Raw genomic sequence first — 26,647 nt, 5'->3', positions numbered from 1 at the left:
TTAAGATGATGAATATGCCATTAACATCAACTCACTAAGTTTGACTGAGGTCCTGTAACTGGGCTGTGAGAAGCTGGATGTTCGTGTCACAAACTTATTGCAGAGACTTGGCAGGATTTAGCCACTGTACATCATTGTTGGCAGCAGTGGTCATGGGAAGGTATGGTCCCCCCCAGGGGGCTTGCCACTCTTTGGCAGGTTCGTGCTCGGCTACCATGGGGTCCCAGCCTTTTGAGAATCTTTTCCCTCCCGTGCTGCATATCTGTCCTCTTGCTATTCTTTTTCCCCCTCCCTTGGGAACAGGTCTGGTGTGTTATTGGGAATGTTCCGCATTGTCCGTCACTGACATAAGGACAATCTCACCATAGTTTTTTGTTCCCTTTTCCTCTCCTTGTTTACCTTCTCCTATCCTTCCTCCATTTCGGTGTTTGAGGTTCCTCTTTTTCTTTTCCTCCCTGTGCGCTCCAAGGCTGGCCCATGTGTCTGACATGTAACAAGTGACTGGGTAACGAGTAATTCCCAGTCCCAGGTCGACACGTGGGGTTCGCACATACCCTTGGTACAGGCCAGGCCAAGGGAGGAGTGATTGCCTGAGCAGCTACCTTCCCAAATTTCCAATTGGTCCTTCTGTCAGGTGTCTGGGAGGTGTGAACAATCACCTAAGGCGAGTGCGCCCCCTTGTGAAGGGGGCTCCCAGATGGAAGAAGTGCACCATCGGAGATGCTGACAATCGTGGAGATTTTCTTGCAATGAGCCAATCGTCTTCACAGTCAGTGTATACTGTACGTAAACAGATTGAGGCTAATGGTTCAAAGACCCTTCCAAATGCATCACAGTTCCTCATGGTTTCACGTGTTGAAGATGGTCAGTCCTTCGCAATGGAAAATCCGTCTATTATTCAGAAAGGTCTTGGTGCAATTGCCAGCCTTGTGAAATCCTGCTCTTATTTACAGAATAGCACTTTGTTTTTGGAGACTACTTCAGATTCTCAAGCACAACTGCTTGCTGCTTTGTTTCTCCATGGCTATTCTGTTTGTGTCAAAGCCCATAGAACTTTGAATTCTTCTCGTGATGTTATTTACACTAGGCTGCTCGGCAGTCTGAGGCCGAAATCCAAACATACCTCTCTGATCAGGGTGTCGGTGCCATCCATCGGATGATGGAAAATGTAGATTCCTCCTTAGTGCCCACACACCACTCTTCTTCTCACTATTGATAGAGTGGTGCTTCTGTCAAAGATCAAAGCAGGCTATGTCTGACTGTACATTCTGACCCTGGTGCACTGCTATCCATGTCATAGTTTCAACCAAACTCAAATGTCTTGTTGAAACCCGACCAAATGTGTAACCTGTGGTAGGGATGCACCCGAGGGCAATTGTCCGCCTCCTTCTCCTTGCTGTGTCAACTGCAATGGTGATCATGTTGCCTCCTCGAGATCGTCCAGTGTATCTCGATGAGCGGGCTGTCCAGGAGATGCAGGTAAAAGAAAAAGTTCCTTATTTGGTCACTCAAAAGTTCTTGGCTAGTCGCAAACCCTGCGTTCAACCATCTGGCACTTACAGTACTGTTCTTGCTACATCTCACTCCACGAAGGACATGGCCACACAGACATGCGACCTCAAATTAAGCTCTGAGGTTATGAAACCGCCCATTGTCAAGGTAGCATCGCCATCCCCTCGTCCAGCTGTGCAACAAGCCATAAAACTCTTGCCTCAAGGGGTGAAGTCGCCAGCTACACAACTGGCAGGCCAGAAAGTATGGTGAAGACTTCCTACGTCCCACCAGCCAACCAACATCTGAGTCTTCCTCTGCTAACCGGAAAGGCTTGAGGAAGTCCAACAAAGGCAAATGGTCTTCTCCTTTGCTGACTCGAAGATCCTCTTTTGCAGTGTCGCCACGTGACACCTTCGCCCGGCCAGCCTCCGTGTCGCTGATGTGCACCACCAACCGTTTTTCTGGGTAGGACTCCGCAAACCAACAGCACAAAAAATCTGGTGCTTCTGCGGGCCTCATAGAGCAGGATCCTCCTCCCCCTGTGCCCTCTAGCAGTGAGTCTACACAGACTGGCACTTGGAAGCCGCCGAGGTGACACCCCCTTCATTTTTTCCTGACGGTGGGTTGTCTACTCTGGAGAGTAAGAGCAAAAGCACATTCTCAGAGAAAGTTCTCAGTTTCGTATGAATAAAAACTACGAACCACAATCTCTGATCCCCCTGTGGGACCAGGGGGTCAGAATAAGCCCAAGGTATTCCTGCTTGTCCTAAGAGGTGACGAAAAGGAGTCTCACTTGTTTCGGCCTGTATGTGATGGTCGCCTGTCGGGTTTTACCTCCATATTTCCAAATTATCCTTAAGATTGAGCCAATTGGGAAAGGGCGCCTTACATGGTGCATTGTGTTCATGATGTGCCGAGACCTCTTGTATCCTTTGTTGATGTGGATCTGCATTCGGCTCACTCTCCAGCTGCTGGGCGAGGTCACCCTCCTGGGTACGTTTTCCTCTGTCGATTGTGCATTAATGTTTTCTGTGTTGACAATGATAATGGACCTGTTTGCTTGGTTGCACCTGATATCCGGCATGTTAGCCAGTCTGTTGTGGTGGGGCTGCCATGTACCCTGTTGGTTGTAGCTGCCTGACCACACAGGGATCGCTCTGAAGATGCCTGCACCAATAACTCCCCATGTATGCCAAGGAGTAGATGCCTGTCGCCCTGGGGCATCGGGACACTCGACAATGGCCATCTTGACAGGTGGCCTTTGCTGTGGCTGGGTGGTGCCCATGGGGAAGGCCCCTGGTTGGAGTGGGTGGCATCAGAGCGGATGACGCACGATGAAGCGTACCACATCATCACTTGCTGGTGATCACACACCAGCAGTCTCTAAGTGTTCAAAGTTGCAGTACAATGCAAGGAAGTATGACACTAATTCATTCCCCCTTCCTGGCACACCATGGGAGGAACGCCAGGATAAGGATGGCAGCAAACCTTATTTGCGCCGGTACCTCATATGTATGAGAGCTAGTGGACGCTCCTTTGTTTCAATGAAGCGTCAGTTTTTTCTTGAGCATTTAGAGGACAAGTTTGGGGAGGTGGAGGGCTTGTCCAAAATGCAGTCAGGGTCAGACTTGATAAAAACAGCATCCTCTGCCCAGTCACGGGCATTACTAGCTTCTGACAGGCTGGGGGATGTTTCCATTACCATCACGCTGAATAAGAGCTTAAATATGGTCCAGGGTATTATATTCCACAGGGACCTTCTTTTGGAGTCTGACGACGAGCTACCCGCCAACTTAGTGCCGAGGTGTTCATTTCGTCCGGCAGGTCAATAGGGGTCCGAGGGATAATCAGGTTGCCACCGGTGCCTTCATCTTGACCTTCAAGGGTGACAAATTACCCGAGAAGGTCAACGTGATTGTCTATCGCTGTATTGTCAAGCCATATATCCCTCCCCCAATGTGGCGCTTTGTGCTGGAAGTTCGGCCATATGTCTTCCCGCTGCACTTTCAGCATCACATGTTGAGATTGTGGGCGTCCATTCCATCTCAATACTCCATGTGCCCCGCCTCATCTGTGTCAACTGCAGAGAGCCTCTTTCCCCTTGTTCACCAGACTGCAGGATTTCGTAGCAAGAAAGGAAAATCGTGGAATATAAGACCCTGCACTGACTGACGTACACTGAGGCTAAGAGGAAATTTGAGCGTCTACACCCTGTGGCTATGACTTCCTCTTACGCCATCGCTACGAGAACAGTTGTAGCCCCCTCAGTTCCACGAACTCTAGTCAGCTCTAATAGCCAGAAACCTACACCTGCCCCATTGATTGTGGGGGCACTTCCCTCCCTGTTGCTCCCGCACCACCTACCTTGGGAGCACTACCCGCGCCAACCATCGGGGACACCAGTCCCCACTTCTCAGCAGAGAAGTGTAAGTCTTCTTTGGCTCCTCTCGCTAGGAAGGGGTCCCTTGGGTCACTCCCTTCTCCCTTTCTGCTTGTGGGAAAGATGACACCCGCCAATGGCTGAAGTTTCCAAAAGCAGCTGGTCGCGGGGACGACTTGGATGGAGTTTTTATTTGATGCGATGAATGACAGGTTACTCTAAATGTAGAAAAATGTAAGTTAATGCAGATGAGTAGGAAAAGCAATCCTGTAATGCTGGAATACCGTTTGAGTGGTGTGCAGCAGGACAGACATGACTATTGAATATCTAGGTGTAACATTGCAAAAGATTTGAAATGGAATGAGCACGTAAGGATGGTAGTAGGGAAGACGAACAGTTGACAGGTTTATTGGGAGAGTTTTAGGAAAATATAGCTCATCTATAAAGGAGACGGTGTATAGAACACTAGTGTGATCCATTCTTGTGTACTGCCAGTATGTTTGTGATCCCTATCAGGTCGGATTGAAGGAAGACATCAAAGCAATTGAGAAGTGTGATGCTACTTGTGTTACTGGTAGATTCAGTCAAAACACAGTTGTTACAGAGATGCTTTGTGAAGTCAAGTAGGGAAATCCTGGAGGGATGGTGATGATTGAGAAAATTTAGTGAATGAGCATTTGCAGTTGACTGCAGAAAAATTCTACTGCCACCAACGTACATTTTGTGTAAGGACTACAAAGACAAGAAAATAGAAATTGGACCCGCTTGGAGGCATGTAGACAGTCATCCTGTCCCTCACTCCATTTGTGAATGGAAAAGGAATGGAAATGACTAGTAGTAGTGGTACATGGTTCCCTCTGCCATAAACACCTAAAGGGTGGTGACTGCAGCAACAGAGGTCAAATGCAGAAGTGATTATTGTGAACTTATGGGAAATTCTCATCCAATGGTAACAGTAGATAAGCCTCTGCCAGATGAATTTTTGAAAAAATTTTCCTCCTGCCATTTTTGTTCCTCAGGATGAAGAGTAATGCAAAAAAGTAGAGTGGCTGATGGATTTGATTCAATATGTGCCATGTATTTGGTTGCATAATTGAGCCCAGGGTCAAAAAGAAATGAAGACTCCTCACACACCTTGTTGGGTTTTCAGTCATAACAATGTGTCTACAAAACGTGTGATTTGCGATGAAGGTAAAAGGAATTGTGCAAAAATAGAAACCCTGCCACTGCTACCACCAAATTTACATTTCTGATAATCATGATATCTTGGGGTCCTTAGTGTATTTACATTCATTCAAAAATTTTGTAGCTTTAACATTAAGACAGTAGTGAAGCAGATATGTCAAAGTGGCCAGTTTTTGTAGATACGTTTTGATGTCTCTAAACCCCTGCTTTCGAGATTATCTAAAGGGACCACAGATATAAAGAGTGAGATGTGAGACTTTTGAGTAAAGAAAACAAATCTGCACAGAAGTCACAAAAATATACTGAATAATTGAAAGATCATAAGGTAGTTGGTAGTGTACATTTGCATACACTGTTATTGTTGGCATTTGAAACAAACAGCACAAATGATTAGTGAGTACAGCTGTAAGATATCATTGTTGAGTAGACAGCTAAAGTGAGGAAATTATTTCTTGGGTAAAGGGCAATTCAGATCTCACTGGCTGAAATATTTCATTTGTGATCATTCAGGAAACACAGTACACTGGCTTTATGTTTATTTTAAATTTTATGTACTCCCTAAGAAGTCTACGTGTAACCCCAAGTGTGTGTGTACCCCAAGCTGAATTATCAGTCACAACATTGACATTGGTGTAATTTTTGTATCTTGTTGTGCTGTCTGCCCTTCCATAATGTCCCATATAATTTTAATCTTATCACCTGCATTATTAATTTCTGTTGTAACATGCATATTACTGGACATTTTAATGATTTTTCCTAAAAAAATTTACAGTATTTTTCCAGAATAAAATTAACAAAGGATCTTGACATATTCTGGTCTATATATAAATTTCTCCTTTCTTGTCACGATATTTTAATTCCTGTAGTTGTCCATTTTAATTCCTGTAGTTGTCCATTTTAATTCCTGTAGTTGTCCATTTTAATTCCTGTAGTTGTCCATTTTAATTCCTGTAGTTGTCCATGGCTTCCTTGGTTACTTTTTTCCTTGTGGACTTTCTAGATAAATTTTAGGAAAGTTGAAACTTCCTGGCAGATTAAAACTGTGTGACCGACCGAGACTCGAACTCGGGACCTTTGCCTTTCGCGGGCAAGTGCTCTACTATCTGAGCTACCGAAGCACGACTCACGCCCGGTCCTCACAGTTTTACTTCTGCCAGTAACTAGTCTCCTACCTTCCAAACTTTACAGAAGCTCTCCTGCGAACCTTGCGGAACTAGCACTCCTGAAAGAAAGGATATTGCGGAGACATGGCTTAGCCACAGCCTGGGGGATGTTTCCAGAATGAGATTTTCACTTTGCAGCGGAGTGTGCGCTGATATGAAACTTCCTGGCAGATTAAAACTGGCAGAAGTAAAGCTGTGAGGACAGGGCGTGAATCGTGCTTCGGTAGCTCAGATGGAAGAGCACTTGCCCGCGAAAGGCAAAGGTCCCAAGTTCGAGTCTCGGTCGGGCACACAGTTTTAATCTGCCAGGAAGTTTCATATCAGTGCACACTCCGCTGCAGAGTGAAAATCTCATTTAGGAAAGTTATTTTCAAATAATGACACAAATTACTATGGAATATGTTGACTTAGACATTAACATCTCTCTTTCTATACATGCCTTATCCTATACTTCCTCTTTTAACTTACTGTTATAACATTTTACCCCACCTTCATTAATAAGCCTCCCTGCTTTTATGAACGTGCTTCAGAGATGTAAGGTGTACTTTGTTTATGTCTATTAATTGTGCAACATGATCAGATAGTTTATTAACAATTAGGTACAATGTTACCAGTCATGGTCCTGCCATCTTACTGTGTGCGAGTTGGGAATTTCTCTCTGAAAACTGATTGAAACAGCCAAATAATTATTTTGCTTCATTTTTCTGTCAGAATTTTGTAAGAATCTACATCAAAATCTTAACAAACTAAATGTTTATTCATGTCTGACAGGTAGTTAAATAATGCATCAGGATTTCACATAAATAGCTGAAAGTTGCCTAGCGATTATCTGATGACTGTTAAAAATAAAATAGAGGTAATTCTGCCGTAACTCAGAAGTACGTGCCTCTAGAATAGAAACTGATCTACACAAAAACAGCTTGTTTAAATATTTTTGACCTTCTGCACAACTTTTACATATGTTGCAACTCCTTGTCTTTTCATGTTAACTGTACAAGAAAATGATACTAGTCTATAATACTCGATATTTAACTTCTCTATCCCTGTGGTCACATCATGTTCTGAGGGGCACAGAATATTTTTCACTTCAGAATTTTCCACATATTTTAGACGTAAAAGCTGCTCATATACCTTATTCTCGAACTATCTTCTCCCCCCCCCCCTGCCCCCCCTCCCAATAAGAACATTGTTCTTATTAAATAAATTAATTTTACTTTTCTCAAAACTTTTATGTGCCTCTTCTGTTTCAGTTTCTTTGAAGGCTATCTATCTATAACCTTACTGTAATCTAAAAATGTGCCCCTTTGACTCCTGTAATCGTAAAGATGTTGCCTTGTGTGCTTGTGGCCCTGTTTCCACTTTGTGCAAGCTGTTCGGCTATTCTGTCCTTCTCTCTCCTATTCAGTTCTAGGCCACATTTGTGTATCCCCAGCTCTTCGTTGCAGCAACTGTTACAGCACAGATGTGGAACTTCTTCAGCCACATCAATCCACTTAACTCTTTATTTACACAGTTGACAGCTGTGTTAATCCTTGGCTAATGATGGTGCTGCTAGACCTTTGCAAACCCAACACGAGTGTGTGCTGTTGCTGCTCCTATTTCCTTCAGGTCACCTTAAATACCATGCTCAGAGTTGCTAGCCAGACTGTTTCCTGTTCCTCCAACTATAGGTACCTGATCCTCTTCTTCAAAGTCTGGGCTTGAGGCCGTATGTCCTGTCACTGGGCTATGCTTGGTACTGGGTTTCATGATTATTTTTCCTTCCTCCTTTTCTGTGATTCATAGTGGAGTCATGTACTCTGATGCAAAAGAATTAAACAAGTTTCTATCTTAAATAAAACAGGAAATTGGTAATACCTATCAGTTATAAAAAATTAAAAAAAAATCAAAAACACCTCTTTAGCCACTGCTTCTGCAAATAATGTTATTTAGATTCAAAACTGTATAGTTTCTGTAACCAACATGAAAAGCTGAAATGTTCATTGTAGAGGTTGACTGTTAGTAATACAGGGTGATTAGAGTTAAACTTTCAAAGTACTGTAGAAATAACTCCGCTGTTCAGAATGACGTCAAATTGCAGTGGAATATTATTGGAGGAGGGAAAAACGTACGGCAGAAGAAAAAAAATAGTGTGAAAATTGATAAATAGGTGGCACTGTATGTGTCAGAATCCATAAATGAAAACACCTATCATGTGCATGACCCATTGAAGTTGGTATAAACATGCCAGGTACACAGCTTTTCCTCCTTTCACGTCTGCGGCATTTACCATGAGTGTCTCAATGCGGGATCGCGTTGTGCTTGTAAAGCTGTATTTCAAGAATGATGACTGTGCACATGTCGCTCTGCAGAAATTCTGGACACTGAAGTGTTTGAAATAAGGTGTTGGTCCGATGACTGCCATGGGTCTGGAGAAAATGATGCGGAAATTCGAAAAGATGGGTTCTTTTTGTGTGCAACCTGGTAAAGGGAGGAAACTAATTGATTCGACGTCAGTGGAAGCAGTGGCCACAGCAATGCAGGAGTAAATGAATGGTGGTGTGCAAACGTGTAGTGCATGGAGAATTGCCCGAACATTGGATACACTGTGAGCACAGTGTGTAAAATCCTGCAAAACATCCTTCTTTGCTATCCATTCAAAATTCCCCATGTGCACGAGTTGCTTCCTGTTGACCTGCCAGCAAGAGACCTTTTGCATTAGAATTTCTTACTTGCATGGAAGTAGACAACGATTGGCCGTGGAAGATTTTGTGGGCAGACAAAGCCCACGTCCATCTGACAAGATATGTCAACACACAGAATTGTCGAATATGGGCAACGGAAAATCCACACGCAAATCAACCAGTACCAAGTCATCCTGAAAAGGTAACTGTGTGGTGCGTGTTTACGGCATCATTTATCATAGGGCCATATTTTTTCAAAGAGGCAGGTGCTTCTGGTCCTGTTACCTCTATTGTCACCAGTAAGCGCTATGAGTGTCTTTTGCATAAGTGTGTGTTTCCAGGTCTCGAGCAGCGTTGATGTGTGGGTGGGATCATTTTTATGCAAGATGGCGCACCTCCGCCCATTGCAAATCCAGTTAAGCAGCTGCTGAAGCACCATTTCAGAAATACTAGAATTATCAGCTGCCATTTCCCTACAGCCTGGCCGGCCCAATCAACTGATCTTAATCCGTGTGACTGCTGGCTGTAAGGCTATCTGAAAGATGTTGTGGCAGTGATCTGGTTGCAAACTTAGCTGCATTGAAAGCACACATTGTGCAACACATTCTGAACGTCACCCTGGAAACAGTTCGATCAGTTGCGGGACATGCTTTTTCTTGATTTCAACTTGTTGCAGAAAATGGCGGACAGCATATTGAACATGTTTTGCACCAGTCACACGGAAATTAATAATCCAGTTTGAATTTGATTGATGCTTTTTATGTGGTTTTTGGCCTCCTAGGACAGTTAAAAACTGATGTGAGTGATGTTTTTTTATGCGGTTTTGTGCCTCAGCACAATTAAAAACCGATTTTTCCCATCCGATGTGATATGACCTTGCCTTGGTGGATGAGCTTATGTAACTAGCAGCATCACACCTGTACTCCCATGCACACTGAGTAGTACAGTTTAATTTCAAACATACACCTTAGGCATTGTTGTATGATTCATTTGTAGTCAACCACTATTAAATTAGGATACTTACAGCACCCTCTTTTGCTACATTTTGTAACTATTTATTTTTCTTCTGTCATACGTTTTCCCCCTTCTCCAATAATATTCCGTTGCAATTTGACATCATTCTGACCAGTGGTATTATTTCTGCAGTGGTTTGAAAGTTCAACTTTAATTATAATCACCCCGTATATTGTAAACAGGACACTGTATTTACAGATGTGGGTAACTGTTTGGTATGAAAAATAAGTTTAATCAAGCAAATATTAATCTACCAGTAGGAGATAAACAGCAGTTATTTAAGACAATTCTGGAAGCATAACCTTTTTTAAAGTATTGGTATTCTGTGTAACTTAACAGGTTAAATTTATCTGGCAGTGGCACAGTTTAGCACAAATAGTATTAATCAACATGGTGATAATTTATTGTTAATGCAGCATGCAGACCAGAACGTGTGTTTTAGAAACTAATTGTTTTTTTCTTACTTCACTCATAACAAGTCATTGTGCACAGTGCTGAGTGTCATGACCCCATGAATCAAGTGTCTCCATCCCAAATGGTTACCAGCTTCTCATAGGGCCTCTTGAAGAGGTAGACTGGAGATCTTCTTGATTTGATACATACAACTGCTTGCTTGTTACTCTCCCCCTCAGCCTCTTGTGCTCGATCTTCCCTTCCATGATTATTTTCTCTTGATTTTCTCCATCTCTTCTCGTAATATGGCCAAAGAATTGGATAATTTTTTGGCTGGCACAAAGAAAAGATAGGCACTTAGTGATATTGAGTTGCTCAATAATGGAGACATTTGTTCTTCTTTTGGTCCAGTTTGTGTGCAGCCCTCTGCACCACCACCAAAGCTTAAATGAAAAATGCACTGCTTGTCTCTGGCCATCTTTCGTAACCATAAAAGATGAAAGAAAACATGAGTGTTTCAGTGAAACAGACTAAAATAGTAATAGTGAATTTCTGGATGCATTTCACGCTTCCCATTTAAGGCATCTACAGTGTATTTTTCCGTGATAGTATAGTTTTTACTCATATTACTTATAAATTTGAAACGGTTCATTCCATAATTTTTACATAAATCAAATGTTAGAGCTACTTTCTACCTGTCCTAAGAATTTTCACATTTCTACTCATTTGATCGTAGGCTAAGAGGTGCACTTCCATTTCACTTCAGGAACTTTTCAGTTTTTTATTTTTGTCACTTTTACGTTATATTTTCTGCATGACTGATTAAAAACTTCTAATTATTTTCAGGTATTTGTGGTGGGACTGCTTCAGGAAAAACAACTGTGGCAACAAAAATTATAGAGTCATTAGATATTCCTTGGGTCACACTACTTAGCATGGATTCTTTTTATAAAGTAAGTATTGTCAGTTGAAATTTATTGGTGCATTAAAAAATGAAAAATACTTAAACTTTTAAAGTAACTTGTTTTATGTTTAATAGGTTTTAAATGAGAAACAGCATGAACAAGCAGCCAGAAATGAATATAATTTTGACCATCCTGATGCGTTTGACTTTGAGCTATTGATAAACACACTGCAACGATTAAAAGTGGGAAAGAAGGTGGAAGTTCCTATTTATAATTTTGTAACACATTCGAGAGAGAATAGAACGGTGAGTAAACTGAAATGAATAATACTATCTCTTTGTATGACAGTGGAGCTCAGAAATATGTAACAGAAAACCATGGTCACATTAGCTTTCAGAGCACTAGCTCGTATTCTATAAAAACTCAAATTACTTACAGCTGCTTCACTGTGCAGTCTGTTTGGATACTACCTTCCAGCACAAATTTCTTTGAACCATGCAGATGGGAACTCTTCAAGCACATCTTGTGCTCTCGCACCCCTCCTATCGTAAATCTGTGCTAACTTGTCCCCACTGCCACACTGTACCTTCTCTCTTCTTTCCACACCATTCCTTCATCTGTATCATGCTCTGCCTTCTTCCAGCACTCCCCTTTCGCCCCCTCCTCCCCCCCCCCTTTGTGGGCATTCTCCCCCCTCTTCTTCCATTCTCTTTCCTCATCTTTACTTTTCTCTCTTCCCTCCCCCCTCTTATTCTCCTTCCCCCTCCCCCTCCCATCTTCATACATCTCTTTTTGGGCAACCCTCTGTATTCCTTCCATTATATGGTGCAGCTGCTGAGTCACCTGGCAAAAGACCTCATTCTTACCCATTACCCCCTCCTTGCATCCTTCTCTATTTCCTCCTCACCTACGTCAACTTGGGTAGCAGCTTTCAACTGATATCAGTAATCAGTCTTTATGTGGTCACGTGTGTGTGTGTGTGTGTGTGTGTGTGTGTGTGTGTGTTCATGTTAGAAAAAGAAAGTGTTAAAAAGTGTATGTGAAAGCTATTCTTCTGTTGAGTGTTTCTGTGCTTCATAAAGTAATCTGTTACAGGTGAGTGGTTGCCTATCCTTTATTTTACATACCACTAGATAAATGTGTGAGAAGAGTACATAGAATTGGTTTATTTGCCCATAAGCACTTAGTATTTATGGACACAGTTAACATGATGCTATTGAGACAAGATGAGTTATGTTTGTGAAATGTCTTTGGGGTGCCAGTAATAGTGATAATGATGCTAAAGTGCTAACTTCTCGTATTAAGGTGACAAGCAAAGTGGCAGAAAATTACATGAATGTCCAATGGAACTGCACACAATACATTTTCTTTTTCAGTTCACAAATATAATCTGGACTGTAGGATGCTCTCATTCGCCTGTCTGACCAGTAATGTAATAAGCACAGAAGAGTGGCTACACCAACAGCAACAGTTTAAATGAACAGTCATAAAATGTTGTAAAAGCTTGGTTTAACAGTTTGAAAGATGTTTTCCATGATCTGACTTTGAAATCTTCGTCTGAAACACTTGTTGAAGAACTGGTGAAAGGATAAGTGGATTAAAGGTCAAAGGTCTCACAAATGTGTGAACATGTTGATGCAGCAGACTAGTAGGTATATGTAGAAGTTGGAAGTATGTAAAGAATATGAAAAAGAAGTCACTGATTTTTATTTTCAGTTGAATTTAAATTATAGTACATGGTGTAAATTGGATTTATGCAAAGGTTTGTAGTAATTTTTGGCCTTGATGAATGGTCTTATTAGAGATAAAGGACCAGGAATTAATCATGAATAAATGCGCATCTGCATTATTTATTACACTCTGACAGTGCTGGAGGAGCTCCTACGTTTCGTGTCTGAAGAAAATTGCTGGTTTGTAGTTGAATCTTTTCAAGCCAAGATTGGAAATCATTTACAGTTTTAGAAGCACTTCAGAGTCATTGATTAGGAAAGGGACAGATGTCTGAGACTGTAAGATTAGAAGAATATCGAATAAGCATTTGAATTCTTTTTGCCATTTGAGCATATCCAGGAAACCCTACCTTAAGTTGCATACCAAGATTTTACAGAGGGGATGAAATTGCACATCAAAAATAATATGAAAAGTATAGATTACTACTCACCAAAAAGAGGAAATGCTGAATTGCAGACTGCACAACGAAAAGAGTGCTCTATGTTTTGCTGGACTGCCCCTACCTTCTGGCTCTTCACACTAAATTTGCCCTCCCACCTTCCTTGTCCCTGGTGTTAGTGGAAGACGACTGCATGGTTACTTCTGTTCTCGGTTTTCTTTGTAGAAGAAGGTGTAAGTCCTTGAATTGGAGTCCCTCATTTAGTGTTTTGTCTGGTCTTTTGTGCAGTTTTGTTTCACCTTTTCTTGTGTCTTCTTCCCCTGGTGTTTACCCCATTGTGTTGAGATCATAGATTTTTGCTTGGGGATTGGGATGGGCCAGTGGCTGTGCTGGTTTCCCAGTGCATAGTGTTTCTGGGGCACCTCTGTTTTCACAATTTCCCTCCATCCCTGTTTTGTTCTTTCCTCTTCCTCGTGCCCCAACATTCCTTTTACCTCTTTGTTTTCCCACTTTCCCTTCCTCTTGACTGGACTGGACTGCACTGTTTGTGTTGCCCCTCCCTCGGTTTGTCACCTTAGATTATGGAACTGATGACCTCGCTGTTGTCCCCCCCCCCTCCCCCCCCCCCAGCCAACCATCTCGTACATTGACATCATTTTTATTTGTGTAGACTGTAGACTGTGTTGTGTGTCAAATTAAAAAAAAAATTATATAAAAAATTCATCTTACTCATTTCTTGTAACTCGTTGCTCAATATTTTCCATGTGTGTGCCCCATGACTTGCCAGATATATGGTATGCAAGCTTCACTTCATTTAGGTGCAGGTGATCTGAATAGTAGTAGTTATTTTGCTCTTCATCGTCTTATCTTTGTGTTCATTTACTTTTCTTTCTTCTGGAGCTCCATTCTTCCAATTTCATTGTGCTTCTTTTAATTATTTTCTTTTCCTGTATCTATGTTATTACTTATCTCTGGTGTCTTCTTCATATCCTAGTGTTCTTTTTTTTACCTCGTTTACTCTACTTTTTCTTCTTCCACACTTTGTAATTGATTCAGTTTATTAGCTCTGGCATCAGGGATGAGATGTACATTGCCATTCCTTCTATTAACAATGTGTAATACATTGTCGGAAGGACTGTCTGAAGTGTTGGACACTCATAATTCTCAAGTCAACTGCAGCTCATTTGGTCTAAGGAAAATATTATCTGATACAAAATAGTTCAATTAATGACCCACACTTGACATTCGTATACCTTAAGTATTTGATCCTTTGGAAAGACAATGGAATGTTCTCGAAAATTCAGAATGGCCACTGTCATACTTGCAGACTATGTTCTTGTTAACGTATCTTCCAGGTTACTCAGTTTGTTGTCAAACCACTGCCTATTGCTCTTGCCTTATCATTTTCATTTGTAATAATAACTGTACATCTTCATCTCTCTCGTTCTACTCCACTTCACTGCCTGTCCATTAAAATTTGATTTCATCTCAATTTATACTTTTGCTTTAAACTATGCTTCTGGAACTTGATCTTGCGTTTGCTTTTAGTCATCATCTGTTGAGGAACTATACTTTTGAACTAAAGTAAATCCTTGTGTATTTCATCAAGACTATTGTCTGATGTAGACTATGAAGTCTGATTTGATCAGATTTCATGTCCTGTTTGGAGGTAGGTCATATTAAAAATTTCCTTCATTTCTTTCAAATGCTCTTCCATTAGTGTCTCCCCCCCCCCCCCCCCCCACACACACACACATACAAAACAATAAACTTGTTTGCTTTCCCTTTTTCCATTATTTGTCACTGAGGCAGTCACACTTGAAATGATTATATTCCCTGTATCTACTTACTCCAGCATTTGGTGTGGAACTTTACCACTCATGAGCAAGAGATTGTTTTATTTGGCAGTCAGTAAGTCTCTAATATCTCTAGATAAAGCCATTGCCAGATTTTCTGATAGCTAAGACATTTGTGACATCAAATACTTTCTCTGTTACTGGATCTTTCAGGTGTACTTTATTGTCCTAATGATTTTTAAAATGTGTTTAACATGTTTTTGTGACATGAATATTGAGCTAGATTTTACATTTACATCACCCCTATTGGTTAGTTCAGAACCACTTTCAAAGTCTTCATAGTTATTTTACTCTTCTGCAGCATTGACTCCACACACATTCTCATCTTCCCATAAATCTTCCTTTTCTAGGTCAGCAAACAACCGGATGGAACTGTAAAGCTGCTTTACAATTACTACAGTCTGAATGTTATCAAGTGCCTTGGAAGCTTCGAAACAAGTACACATTAAAGTAATCTGTATGAAGCATGTTCAGAATGTGTACTACATATTTTTTTTTAGAAAAAGTGCATTTGAAAAATTACAGGATGTTGTTTTGATGCACTTGTTGACTATTTTTCCACATAATCGACACCATTCAGTGCAGTTGATGAGCCATTGCACAAGATTTTTTAATTCTCTGTAAAGAACTCTCGTACCAGCTCCTTTGCCATTTGAGAACCTCTTCAGTACGTGCTAGTCAATTGAAAATTTAATTCCACTCATGTGTACCTTCAGGGTGGTGAGAAGATTATAATCTGAAGGTGCCAAGTCAGGGGTATATGGGGGTGGTTCAAAATATTCCAACCAAATGAGCCAAAGAGTGTATTAGTGGCTAAGGACGGGTGTTGTCGTGCAACAAGCACACTCCTCTCATCAGCATTCCCCTCCTTTAGTTTTGAATGCTTCTTTTTTTCATTTTCTCACAAGATTGCTGTCATTGATCGACACCCCACAAGGAAGAAATTTGAACAAAATGATGCCATTTCAGTACTCAAAACATTGAGGCTTTGATTCTTTTGCCCGAAATTGTGGTTTGGAGTTTTTTGGCATCGGGGGAATTGGTGGGATGCCACGCTCAGATGTGTAATGAGCCACCTAAGTTTCATCTCCAGTTACATTCTAGCTCAGAAAATCGTTGCCTTCCAACTCAAGTCACTCAAGGAATCCTTGGGTACTGTTGACCTGGTTTTGTGTGTTAGTTGGTTGCGTGTTCCATTGATCAATCGCACGGTATGGTAGCCATTATGATGTGGAATGTGTCAAGTGCACAAGAAATGCACATATGAAACAAGATTTTTTAATATGTGTATATTACAATACAGAGTTAAGGATTAATATTTCTATTATTTACCCCATTACCTTAAATGGCACAAAATGCATATACTATATTTATAGATTTATTTATTCCTGTTCAAGAATTCATCTATGATATAGAAGGAGTTGTCAAGGAGATGTGATTTCAATTTATTTTTGAAGCTATTACTGCTGTCTGTCAAACATTTTATTTCATCTGTTAATTTGTTGAAAATTTTTATAACAGCATATTTCACCCCTTTCTGTGCCAAAGATAGGTTGAGTAAAGGATAGTGGTAGTTTTTCTTTCTTCTGGTATTAATCATGAATATCACTGTTGTTTTTAAACTGGTCCATGTTGTTGAGAACAGATTTCATTGGACTGCTGTCAACTGTTTTAGGACTTACCTTGTGTACAGTTTTCAGCAGCTCAGTGTTTCTGTGAGTGTCTCATATGAGAGAGTCCGGAAGTGTTCTGGAAAAATCACAGAAATTTTGTGCATTGTCAATCAATGGTCTTCATCAACAGTTTCCTCTTTTTTTCCCCCCACCAATTCAGCAGTCAAAATGTAAAGTCTTCCACTCCCTGCACCTCTTACACACACTCATTCTGCACATAGTTTTGATTAGTGAAAACATTTCAGTGAGTGTTATTCCTTCCACATGTGGAAAGGGGATAACAACACTTGCCTCATGCTTCATGGGGTTTGTAATTGAAATCTTTCATGCAATGGACACTGCTACGTGAGTTTATGTACTACCGTGTTGCTGCTATGCTTGCTGTGATCAGGGAACCCTGTCTTCTACACAGTTTTGCCAGCCCTCTAAAAACAAAAAATCATAGCTAGTTACGCTCACAGTACTCTTACTTTCTGAACATGCCTTGTAACTGTGCAACTGGTTGATGATGACATTGAGAGAGCAATGTCACGGTTTTCAGTAAGACCTTACTTTTCCAATGGCAAGTCCTTTCAGACATTGTGCAGTTCTGATGCTGCGAACTGTGGATGCTGCTGTGCTATATCTGTGACTTCAGAAATCTGACCCATTAGTATCTTCTAAAGCCCTCCATCTTTTTCCTACAGTTTCAGCAGCTTTTTATACAGATAGGACCTGTTTATCATCATGCTTATTTTTCCAATTCCCTGTTTTCTCCTTAAGGATATACTTCTGCAGCTCATTTTGAGGCGATCATTTATCCACCGTCTTCTGGTAACTTTGTTTTTGTTCTTGCATTTGCCGTTTAAAGTTATGTAATTCCTTGGCAGTCTCCTATGAATCCTTACTAATTCCCTTAGCTCCTGTTTCTGTTGCAAAATTTTAGCTCCTGATAGCTATCCTTATTCAGTTCCTCTAATTCCTATTTCTTTAAAACTTTCTGGTGCTACTCTTCTTGTTTGTGTTAGAATGCCATAATTGTTTCCCTACAAATGTGCTTTGTCCTTTGCATCTCATTGTTGTTTATAGTTTCTTTGTTGAGCTTGTTTCTTGGCTGCCCATCCCACTCATTGTGATAATTTTGCGCCCTTCTTCCAGTCTTAGACTAGACATAAATATGAAAAAAGTTGTTTTTTCTGGATTTATTATTACCTGTTTATTTTCACCTTTGTGAACTCTGCTTTAATCTTCACTGCTTATTAATCTGCACCCTAATTGTCCTTGTGAAGATTTCCTACAAATCTTGGAGAATTGTACAATAGAAAGTTCTAGTCATAATGTGCTGCAAGCATTACTGCGTCAACATACTCCACTTAGTCATTGTTGTTACTATCCATAAATGTGCCAGTTTCAGGCATAAGTTGTCTGGTGACGTTGACTGCTGGTAACATCTGTCATAGTATCACTCTAGATATACCCAGAGTAATTAGGGTCTCTTGTTGGTTGGAACTGTAGATGAAAATTCTGCTGTCTCAGTTAATGAAACACACCTGTTTCAAAGCTCCTGTGATCAACTAGCATAAACTGAAAACTGTGGTGCACATGCATAGTTTCTCATCTCTGTCCCAACTATCTATCTGCTGTGGCATTACAAGGGAGCTGAGTTGGTGTATGAAAGCAATAGATACCAGTGCCCAGGTTGATGCCGTGTTCTTTGATCTCCAGAAGGCATTCAGAACATTTCCACAGTGCCACCTAGTGAACAAAATATGTGTATTGAATATCAGACCCATTGTGTGGTTAGATGAAAAGTTTGTAGCAAACAGAACACAGTGTGTTATTCTCAATGGAGAGATCTTCCACCAGAACAGTGACCATTCTGATCCAGCCATCTCTTCAGACAGGAATTGAAACTTCAGTGGGAACATTTACAGCCCTACTGTTTTATCTACCCTGGCTACTCTGTGGAAGAGAGACAAGTCAGATGTTTGGGAGCAAAACAATTTATATGTACTCTAACCGATCTGATACTTTCACTGCGATAAAGCCATTATTTTTTGTGGGGCATATCGAAGAAGAATTTGGAGGAATTGAGTCATTAGGAAGACAGTCCTATAGATCACTGTTGATAAAAGCCTTGTCTACTGCTCAACCTACATCTCTTCACACATGTGACGGTCTGGGAGACAAGATACTAGTGAGAATTGCCCAACACAAAACTTTGACTGTGGTCCAAGGAATCATATTCAACTGAGAGCTTGTGCTCCAGACGAGAAGCTACAGGCTAATTGTGAGTGATGAGGCATATATTTTATTAGGTGCATTCAAAAAGGTAGATACGGACACTTTTATCTTAGCATTTGTCCTACTGTAAAAAAGTAAGTCGTGGTGTACAGTTGTGGCAAGAAACCTTGGGTCCCGCTGCCCTTGATCATTCAGTGAAACTGCAATGTGTATTACCTTCACCTGCTAGAACTCTAACACTTTATCTCCTCCTCTCAGCAATTTGCATTGCTCTACAAGAAATGTCTTCACTGATGACCATACCTCAACACTCTGTGGTTATTGTGCATTCTGTCGGAACCATGCTGGTCGTGAGAGGGCATGTGGAGGGAACTGTACATAGATTCACATAGATGGGGCTTTTAAGTGGATACTGTATTGGAAGCAACAATGGTGCTAGTGCAGGTGACCTCAGCACTGTTTACACACCTCCAGGCAGGCAACTTACTTACCTTCAGTTGACCACCTTAATCCGAAAATACAATAATTTTGTCCCCATTTTCTCCTACGTTTGGCTTTCAGTGCATCTACCCCTGTGGGGGGAATATCACTTTCTGGTTGATGCCTTCTACAAGGATACAGGGTACTTATAAATAGTGGAAAAATCGAATTTTTTTATGACTTCATTAAATTCTATGGTCTTTCCTGATTACATTGATATATACATTATAGGGTTTCAAATGGAAAAATGACCTATATATACCAAATTTTAAAGTTACGGTCATTTATGCCACCACACCCCCTTTATTTCTGTTACAGAGACCAGTATTATTTCAAAAAGAACTGTGAACTTTCTGTTTCCAGTGATTATACATGTGATACGTTGTATATGTTGGTCACAGTGCAGGTTTCTAGTGTCTGTAAATGATTGTTTTTGCTAGTATTTACTTCTGTTCTGCTGAAGTAGTTTGTTCATGTGTTACTGAATGTATGTTGCCCAAGTGCTACATATATTTGTGGAAGTAAATATCCTTTGGTGTGCAATAAATACAAACTATGCCACGCTTCAAGAAATTCAATAAAAGGAAATTCTGTGGCAACCAGTTCACAAACAAAGCAAGCCACACTTTTGAAAGTAACCCATGTATCAGGTCCTCAGGGAAGAAACTCCCACGTGGTACATCTCCTGGAGATTGAAATTTTTGTGTTAACAGTGACGCTGTTTGTAGTGGATTTGTTGTTGTTGATGTGGGCATCTTATCATCTTTGATAAAGGAAGTGGCGAAATGGAAACAATGTGATGGTGTAGGCTGTCTGGAAATGACTGAAAAACAAAGTAGCAGGAAGGGTTTAGCATCAAAATTACTTGTTCTGTGTAGATCCTGCAGTAAATCTACCTCAAAAATGACTTCGAACTTTGTGCATAATTCGTATGATGTGAATCTGAAGTTAGTGAGTGTATGGAGTGCGTGCAGTAGAAAAAGGAAAAACGGATGCTCAAATGTTTTGTGGTTTGATGGACGCTACTCCCCCTCCCCCCTCCCCCCTCCCCCCTCCCCATGTGTTCTAGAGCTAATATTCCATGCAGCTGCACCTAACATCACTACCCTAACTGTCTAGTATTAGATTGGTGTATATATTCAGCCTTGCAAATCTTGTGATTTACCTCGAGGCCCAGCTATGCTGTGCCCCATTCTTCCTTGGCATCGGACTTCTTTCTTCCGTGTAGATTTCTGTAAGTGAAGTGGCTAAAAAAAAAAAAAAAAAAAAAAAACATTGCTTCTCTACTTAAATAAAGTTTAGCACTTGACTTTATATATTGTCACAAACTTTCACGAAAGATTGCATGTTAAATGGGAACCAACTAATATTACTGTCTCAAAGACTTCTTGTTAAGGTTCTGTGAATAGTGTGTAACAACAATTGCTTATGTACATCATATTCGTCTTCCTTGGTGCTGGAAATCTGCCATGGTACCAGAGCTCCTGTTTTGTGCTCCATGGGGATTGCAAATGCTTTCCAGCAGGTAGACTCTGTACCTGTTGAGTAATACGTTCCTATAGTATGTGGCTCGATGTTTACAAACTAATTGCACATTGAAGGCTCTCTTTCCAGGGATCCAGTACTCTTTTTCCTCTTATTTTGAAGGCGCGCTTGGTGTGATATACCTCTCCTTTCCTCTAAAGTGGTTGGGGGTCCTCCCTTCCTTGGTTTCACCTGGACCTGACATAAGCTCCCTTCTTTATGGATTACCTACCCATAACTCCCAATTTGAAGTACCTCCCATCCTTTTCTAATCTTTGAGTACTTCAGTGCTTTTTCCCTTTAGTTTACCTCTTCTTAAGGCTGCATTCTCTGTGAAAATCCAGCTGTCTACTTCTTTTCAAACAAGAGTTCTCCAGTCTATTTTTCTCCCTACAAACCTCCTATTCCTTCTTAGTTTTGGCTTGTCATTTCTGTATCAAGCTTATTCGTAGGACACCCTGTCCTATTCCTCCCTCCCCTTGAAACAGCGACAAGCCAAGCAGAATAATACCCACAAATCACAGTCTATAGATATGTGTGTGTGAGCGCGTGATGTTTAGTACACACAAATCTCTCATCTCCCCTGTAAAAGCTAAAAACAAATCCACTCATAACACATCAGATTACTACAAAAGTTAACATAATTGCTAAGGGATGTCCTCGATAATCTTGACATCGTGTCATAAGAACAATTCATTTTTTCATCATATGTGAAATATCCCCAGTGCAATCCTACTGTTGTAGGTTGTAAATTCTCTATATAGACTATAAAAAGAATGGATCCTGTGATAGGATGTTAGCATGTGGAAAGAGGGAAGAGGGAAGAGAGATTTGGTACTCCTGATTGAGAAGTAAGAAAAGGAGATAGACAGGTATGTTAGGATCGAAGAAGAAAAGACAGTACCCCATAGATGGATTCGCTTACCACCCCTACCCCAGAGACACCATCTGCTAAGGTACTTCACTGAGACACTGAAGGGAGAAATTGTTCGGCATGCCCTACAGAATGGACTTGCCACAGCTTCACTATCCCAGAAACCCCAAAAATTGATCCTAACAAACCCCTATGAAATGCAATGGAATATGGAAGTACATTCACATCTTAAATGGTCAGTATAATTTCTGTAGTCAGTTTTACTCATCAATCAATACCCGTGATTAACCTCCCTTAAAAAAAACAAAAACAAATTCAACCCCTGTTTTTACCATATGACTGTAAGTAATATGCTTCTTTGGTCAGCAATCTTACAATAAAGGAATACTTAACAGCCGATTAAATAACAGTTGACATTATTTATTTACACATTTTCACCATTAAGAACGATCTATGTTGTTACTGTGTTTCCTTTACAAGTTTAATTTGTCGTAGTCTTACAATACTTTAACATATCAATATTATATTATCCCTTTTCTTGACCGGCTCTGGATTGACCAAGAAAACTGGTTCGGGTTGTGGTACATTTAAAAATTAGTAAAGACCACTATGTCAAGGTAAAAACTTGTGTGTGCCTTTCTTCAGATTTGAGGTTTGGTGTACTTCCTTAATTAGTACCAAGTCGGCCACATCAAAGGTATGTGTCATATCTTTTTCATTATATTTACACGGTCGAATATCTGCTGCTTCTTGTAAATTTTCTTTTACAACATCGTTTAAGTTGTCTCTGTGTATGTTATCATTGTCTGGCCATTTAGATAATTTAAACAGTGGCTCACCTATGAATTTACGTCTTATTATTTCGATGGGAGATAAACTAGTAGATAAATGTGGAATTTCATAAAGTGTTGTTTGGAATTTTGGTATTTTTTGTGCCCAAGTTGTAAGTCTGTCTGAATAGTAGGTCCTACATAATCTACAGATTTTTTCGTGATACATTCACAAGGGGTAGTTTGTGGACTGTGTTTCAAGATAACAATGTGTCTTAACGTTTTCCCATGCTAAAAGCAAGGCTTTACTCACAAACTGTGGACCATTGTCTGTCAACAATCTGTGGCTTTCTTACCCCCTAGACATCTAACCACCATCTCTGTGTTGGATTGTGTAATAGGATAGAGTTTAACATATATAGACCAACACTCCACTAATACGAATATTTAAGTTAGCCCCTTTACTTGTTGGTAATGAGCCAAAGAAATCAGCAACTGTGAGGTCATGTAATCCTTTAGGTATTGTTGGGTATAATTTACACGTTATCACTTGATTGTTGGCTTTCATCTTTTGGCGAGCTTCACATGTATGTATTACAGACAGTACTTTCTTACTTAAGTTCTTAAAGAAGTAAAATTTCACCATATGTTGGACACATTTTGGTACTGCAAATTGTGTCCATACCCTTGATGAATAAATGTAAGTAAACAAAGTTCTACAGTTTTCAGTATACACAGTCTCCCTTAGTCTAATTTTCTTTACTCTCCAAAATAAATTCACCTTTCTAGAGTCTTCCCACTGTTGTGGCAATGAACTGGAAAACACTTGCAGGGAGTACATTGGATGTACTTCCCCATCTACTTTAAACTTAGGAAAATGCTTAAGAGTTCATTCCAATTCCCACCTGTAACTCGTCTAATAGTGCTGTTACTTCTAAAGATTTACCTTTAACTTGACCTTCTATTAATTCCCATCTAGTTTTTGCCAATTTGTCCCATAGTCTTTTAAACTAATTGGTGGTGTTAGTGACTTCCTCCTGGCCATTTCCTTAAGTATGTGAAGTCTTCTGAAATTTGTGATCTAACAGTGCTCATAAATTTGCCTCCAAACCTGAATGTATATCATGCAAAGATATGGAATCTCTTGTCACTTCTCTGTTCTAAAATGTCTATGCGCATTTGTTTATCTGACATCTGATCTTTTACCAACTTACATTCTGTTTCTGCAAAGTTACGTAAACTATCTACGTTTGTATGTAAATTTTTAGTACGTTCATGTATCTCTTCCCAAACTAAGTCACATTGTTTCAAGACTTTGGTGTGCGTTTCTTCTCTTTAACATGTTGAGGCTTTGATATAGCTTATGTCCTAAATGCACCTCTAATGCTTCATGAGTGTCTTAATCTGAGTTTCTAATTCTTTCCGTTACTTGTTTATGAGTGTCTTTAATCTGAGTTCCTAATTGTTGTCTGTCTATTTTGGTTTTCCATTAATTCCTCATCATTGTCCTTAATCTGATTTTTAAGAGTGAAAACTTTTTGTCCAGTCTTTGTAGTAACATTTCCATATTAACTTCTGTTGGCATTTTCCTTGTTATCACCGGCATAAACAAACACTTAAATATTACCGAATTACTGCACTACACCCACAAAAACAATTTTGAAGTGATATATTGGTGTAGCTCACTGTAGTCATACTGTGTGCTGGCAATGGTCTGGTCATCGATGATTGTGTGATGATGACGCAGTGGTTTAGAGCACATGCTGGGGTCGCTGTGGTGCAGACAGCATGCTGGTGTCATGATGGTGTAGACTACAATCTGGCAGTGGATCAGTCGTCGATGGCTGCATGCTGACTTGATGTCGCTGCTTGTGTGCTCGCTTTTGATGGATCATGTAAGGCTGCATGTATATCAATTTAGATGGATGCTCTTAGCCTAGGTGCATAGATGGTGCTGTTTAAGCTTCCTGTTGCCCTTGGAAACACTTCTTCTCTTTGCTGATTTATTATGGAATTATGTCCTTTCAGTCTGTTATTTGTCACTTTCCACTTACAACCGAATGGTTGCCATGTGGAGTGTTTATTAGTGGCTGATGACTACTGCATTTAGCTAGTATGGCGATGTTTTGAATGCTTGGCCAGCATTTGTTATAGACCTATTACTCTATGCAGCTACACCCAACACTACCGCCTTATCACTCCCTTATTAGATTGGTGTAGATATTCAACCTTGCAACTCTTGTGAGTCACCTCAAGAGTCCAGCTATACTGTGCCCTGTTGTTCCTCGGCATCGAACTTCTTTCTTCTGTGCAGTTCTCTGTAAGTGAAATGGCTAAAAACAAAACACTGCTTCTCTGCTTAAATAAAGTGTAGATTGGTTCCAATTAACTCTGTATATTGTCACAAATTTTCACAAAAGGTTACATTCTACATGCAAACAAACTAGTATTACTGTCTCAAAGACTTGTCGTTAACATTTTATAAGCAGTAGATAATAACAATCGCTTATGTAGGTCATATTTGTCGCCCGTGGTGCTGGTAAATCTTCCACGATACTAGAGCTGCTTCATTTCTCTGTGCTCCATGGAGTTTACAAATGCTCTCCAGCAGGTAGACTCCACACCTATTGAGTAATACTTTCCTGTAGCACGTGGCCCAATGCTTACAAACTAATTGCGATCATGCATATCTTTTCTCTGAGCTCTATATTTGATGTAAGTGATGCATGCCCTTCTGTGAATGGCTTGGATCACTAAAATACTACTACCTACATCAGTGCAGCCCTTGATGCCTTTATAGCTATCAATCTAATGTTCTCTTACCCAGTCTTGTGGCTCCACTGCATTGGTTGCTACCTGATCATCTTCGCGGTCTGACAATGACCATTTTCGGGTGATCGTGTCACTTCCTTACCATCGCGAGATGGACCAACTAGAGCATTGGTTGCTTTGAACAGCCAACTGGCAATTTTGTGCCTCTGCTGTTACCTTTGCCCCCTGTCAGATTGTGTCAAGTTGTGCAAGACATCTCCAATGCAGTCATCCATGCCGCTGGAACAGCTGTTACCCTTTCTACAGGTCCCCTCCGCTGCTGGAAAGTTCTGTTTGGGAACCAAGACCTTGCAATAGCTGTTCAGGATCACCGAAGAGCCCTGCAATGTTTTAAGTGATGTTCTTCACAGACAAACCTTCTCACTTTCAAGTGACTTCATTCTAAGAATTGCTGTCTAATTAAGCAGAGTAATAAAGAACACTGGGAATGGTATGTTTCCTCCCTGGAAACATATGCCTGTTCATTGCAGGTGTGGCCCAAGCTCTGTAGTCTTCTGGGTCTCTAACTATCCACAACTGTTGGGGGGTCTTGTCCTTCAGGGTGGTCTTTGTGCTGCTTTTTGTGTCGTTTTTTGCTGAACATGTTGTGACCCTCTTGGCAACCACATTGGCATCCTCTTCTTATCCAACTACCTCTCTACTACGGAAATGACTAGTCGAAGACTTCCCCGTGTTTCATGGACCACTATGGCAAATCATATAATACACCTTTCACTGACTAGGAATTGTTTCAGGCTCTTGCCTTGTCTCATGATACGACCTCTAATTTAATTCATAATATAATGATTCAACACCTGAATGCAACTCAAAGGTTACACCAATTGAATGTCTTCAACCGTATTTGGCTTGAAATTGTCTTGCCTTCACAGTGGTGAGATAATATTGTTGTCCCAGTCCTTAAGCCAGGAAAAAACTCTGCATCTCTCAACAGCTACTTAGCAGTTAGCCTCACCAATGTTGTCTGCAAACTTCTTGAAAGGATGGTTGCCTGCTGACTATGTTGACTTATTGAGTTGAGAGGCCTTTTGTCACCCTATCATTGTGGTTTCTGGGAGGGACAATCCATAGCTGACCATCTAGCTTGGTTGGAAAAAGCCATCCAACAGGC

The 26,647-nt window shown here is 40.6% G+C and overlaps 1 protein-coding gene across 2 annotated transcripts in view; it reads left to right on the top strand.

Annotated features, from left to right (window-relative positions):
• Window positions 1–26,647, top strand: part of LOC126252538 (uridine-cytidine kinase-like 1) — a 131,254-nt gene that overhangs the window by 31,973 nt on the left and 72,634 nt on the right. For both annotated transcript variants that reach the window (XM_049953434.1, XM_049953433.1), the window contains exons 4-5: window positions 11,139–11,245; window positions 11,332–11,502. In XM_049953434.1, coding sequence (XP_049809391.1) covers window positions 11,139–11,245; window positions 11,332–11,502 — 278 coding nt within the window. The remainder of the gene's footprint in view (window positions 1–11,138; window positions 11,246–11,331; window positions 11,503–26,647) is intronic.

This window comes from Schistocerca nitens, chromosome 4, assembly GCF_023898315.1.
Source record: "Schistocerca nitens isolate TAMUIC-IGC-003100 chromosome 4, iqSchNite1.1, whole genome shotgun sequence".
NCBI lineage: Eukaryota > Metazoa > Arthropoda > Insecta > Orthoptera > Acrididae > Schistocerca > Schistocerca nitens.
Note: the sequence above shows the minus strand (reverse complement) of the source record. Positions and strands in the feature narration are given on the sequence as shown.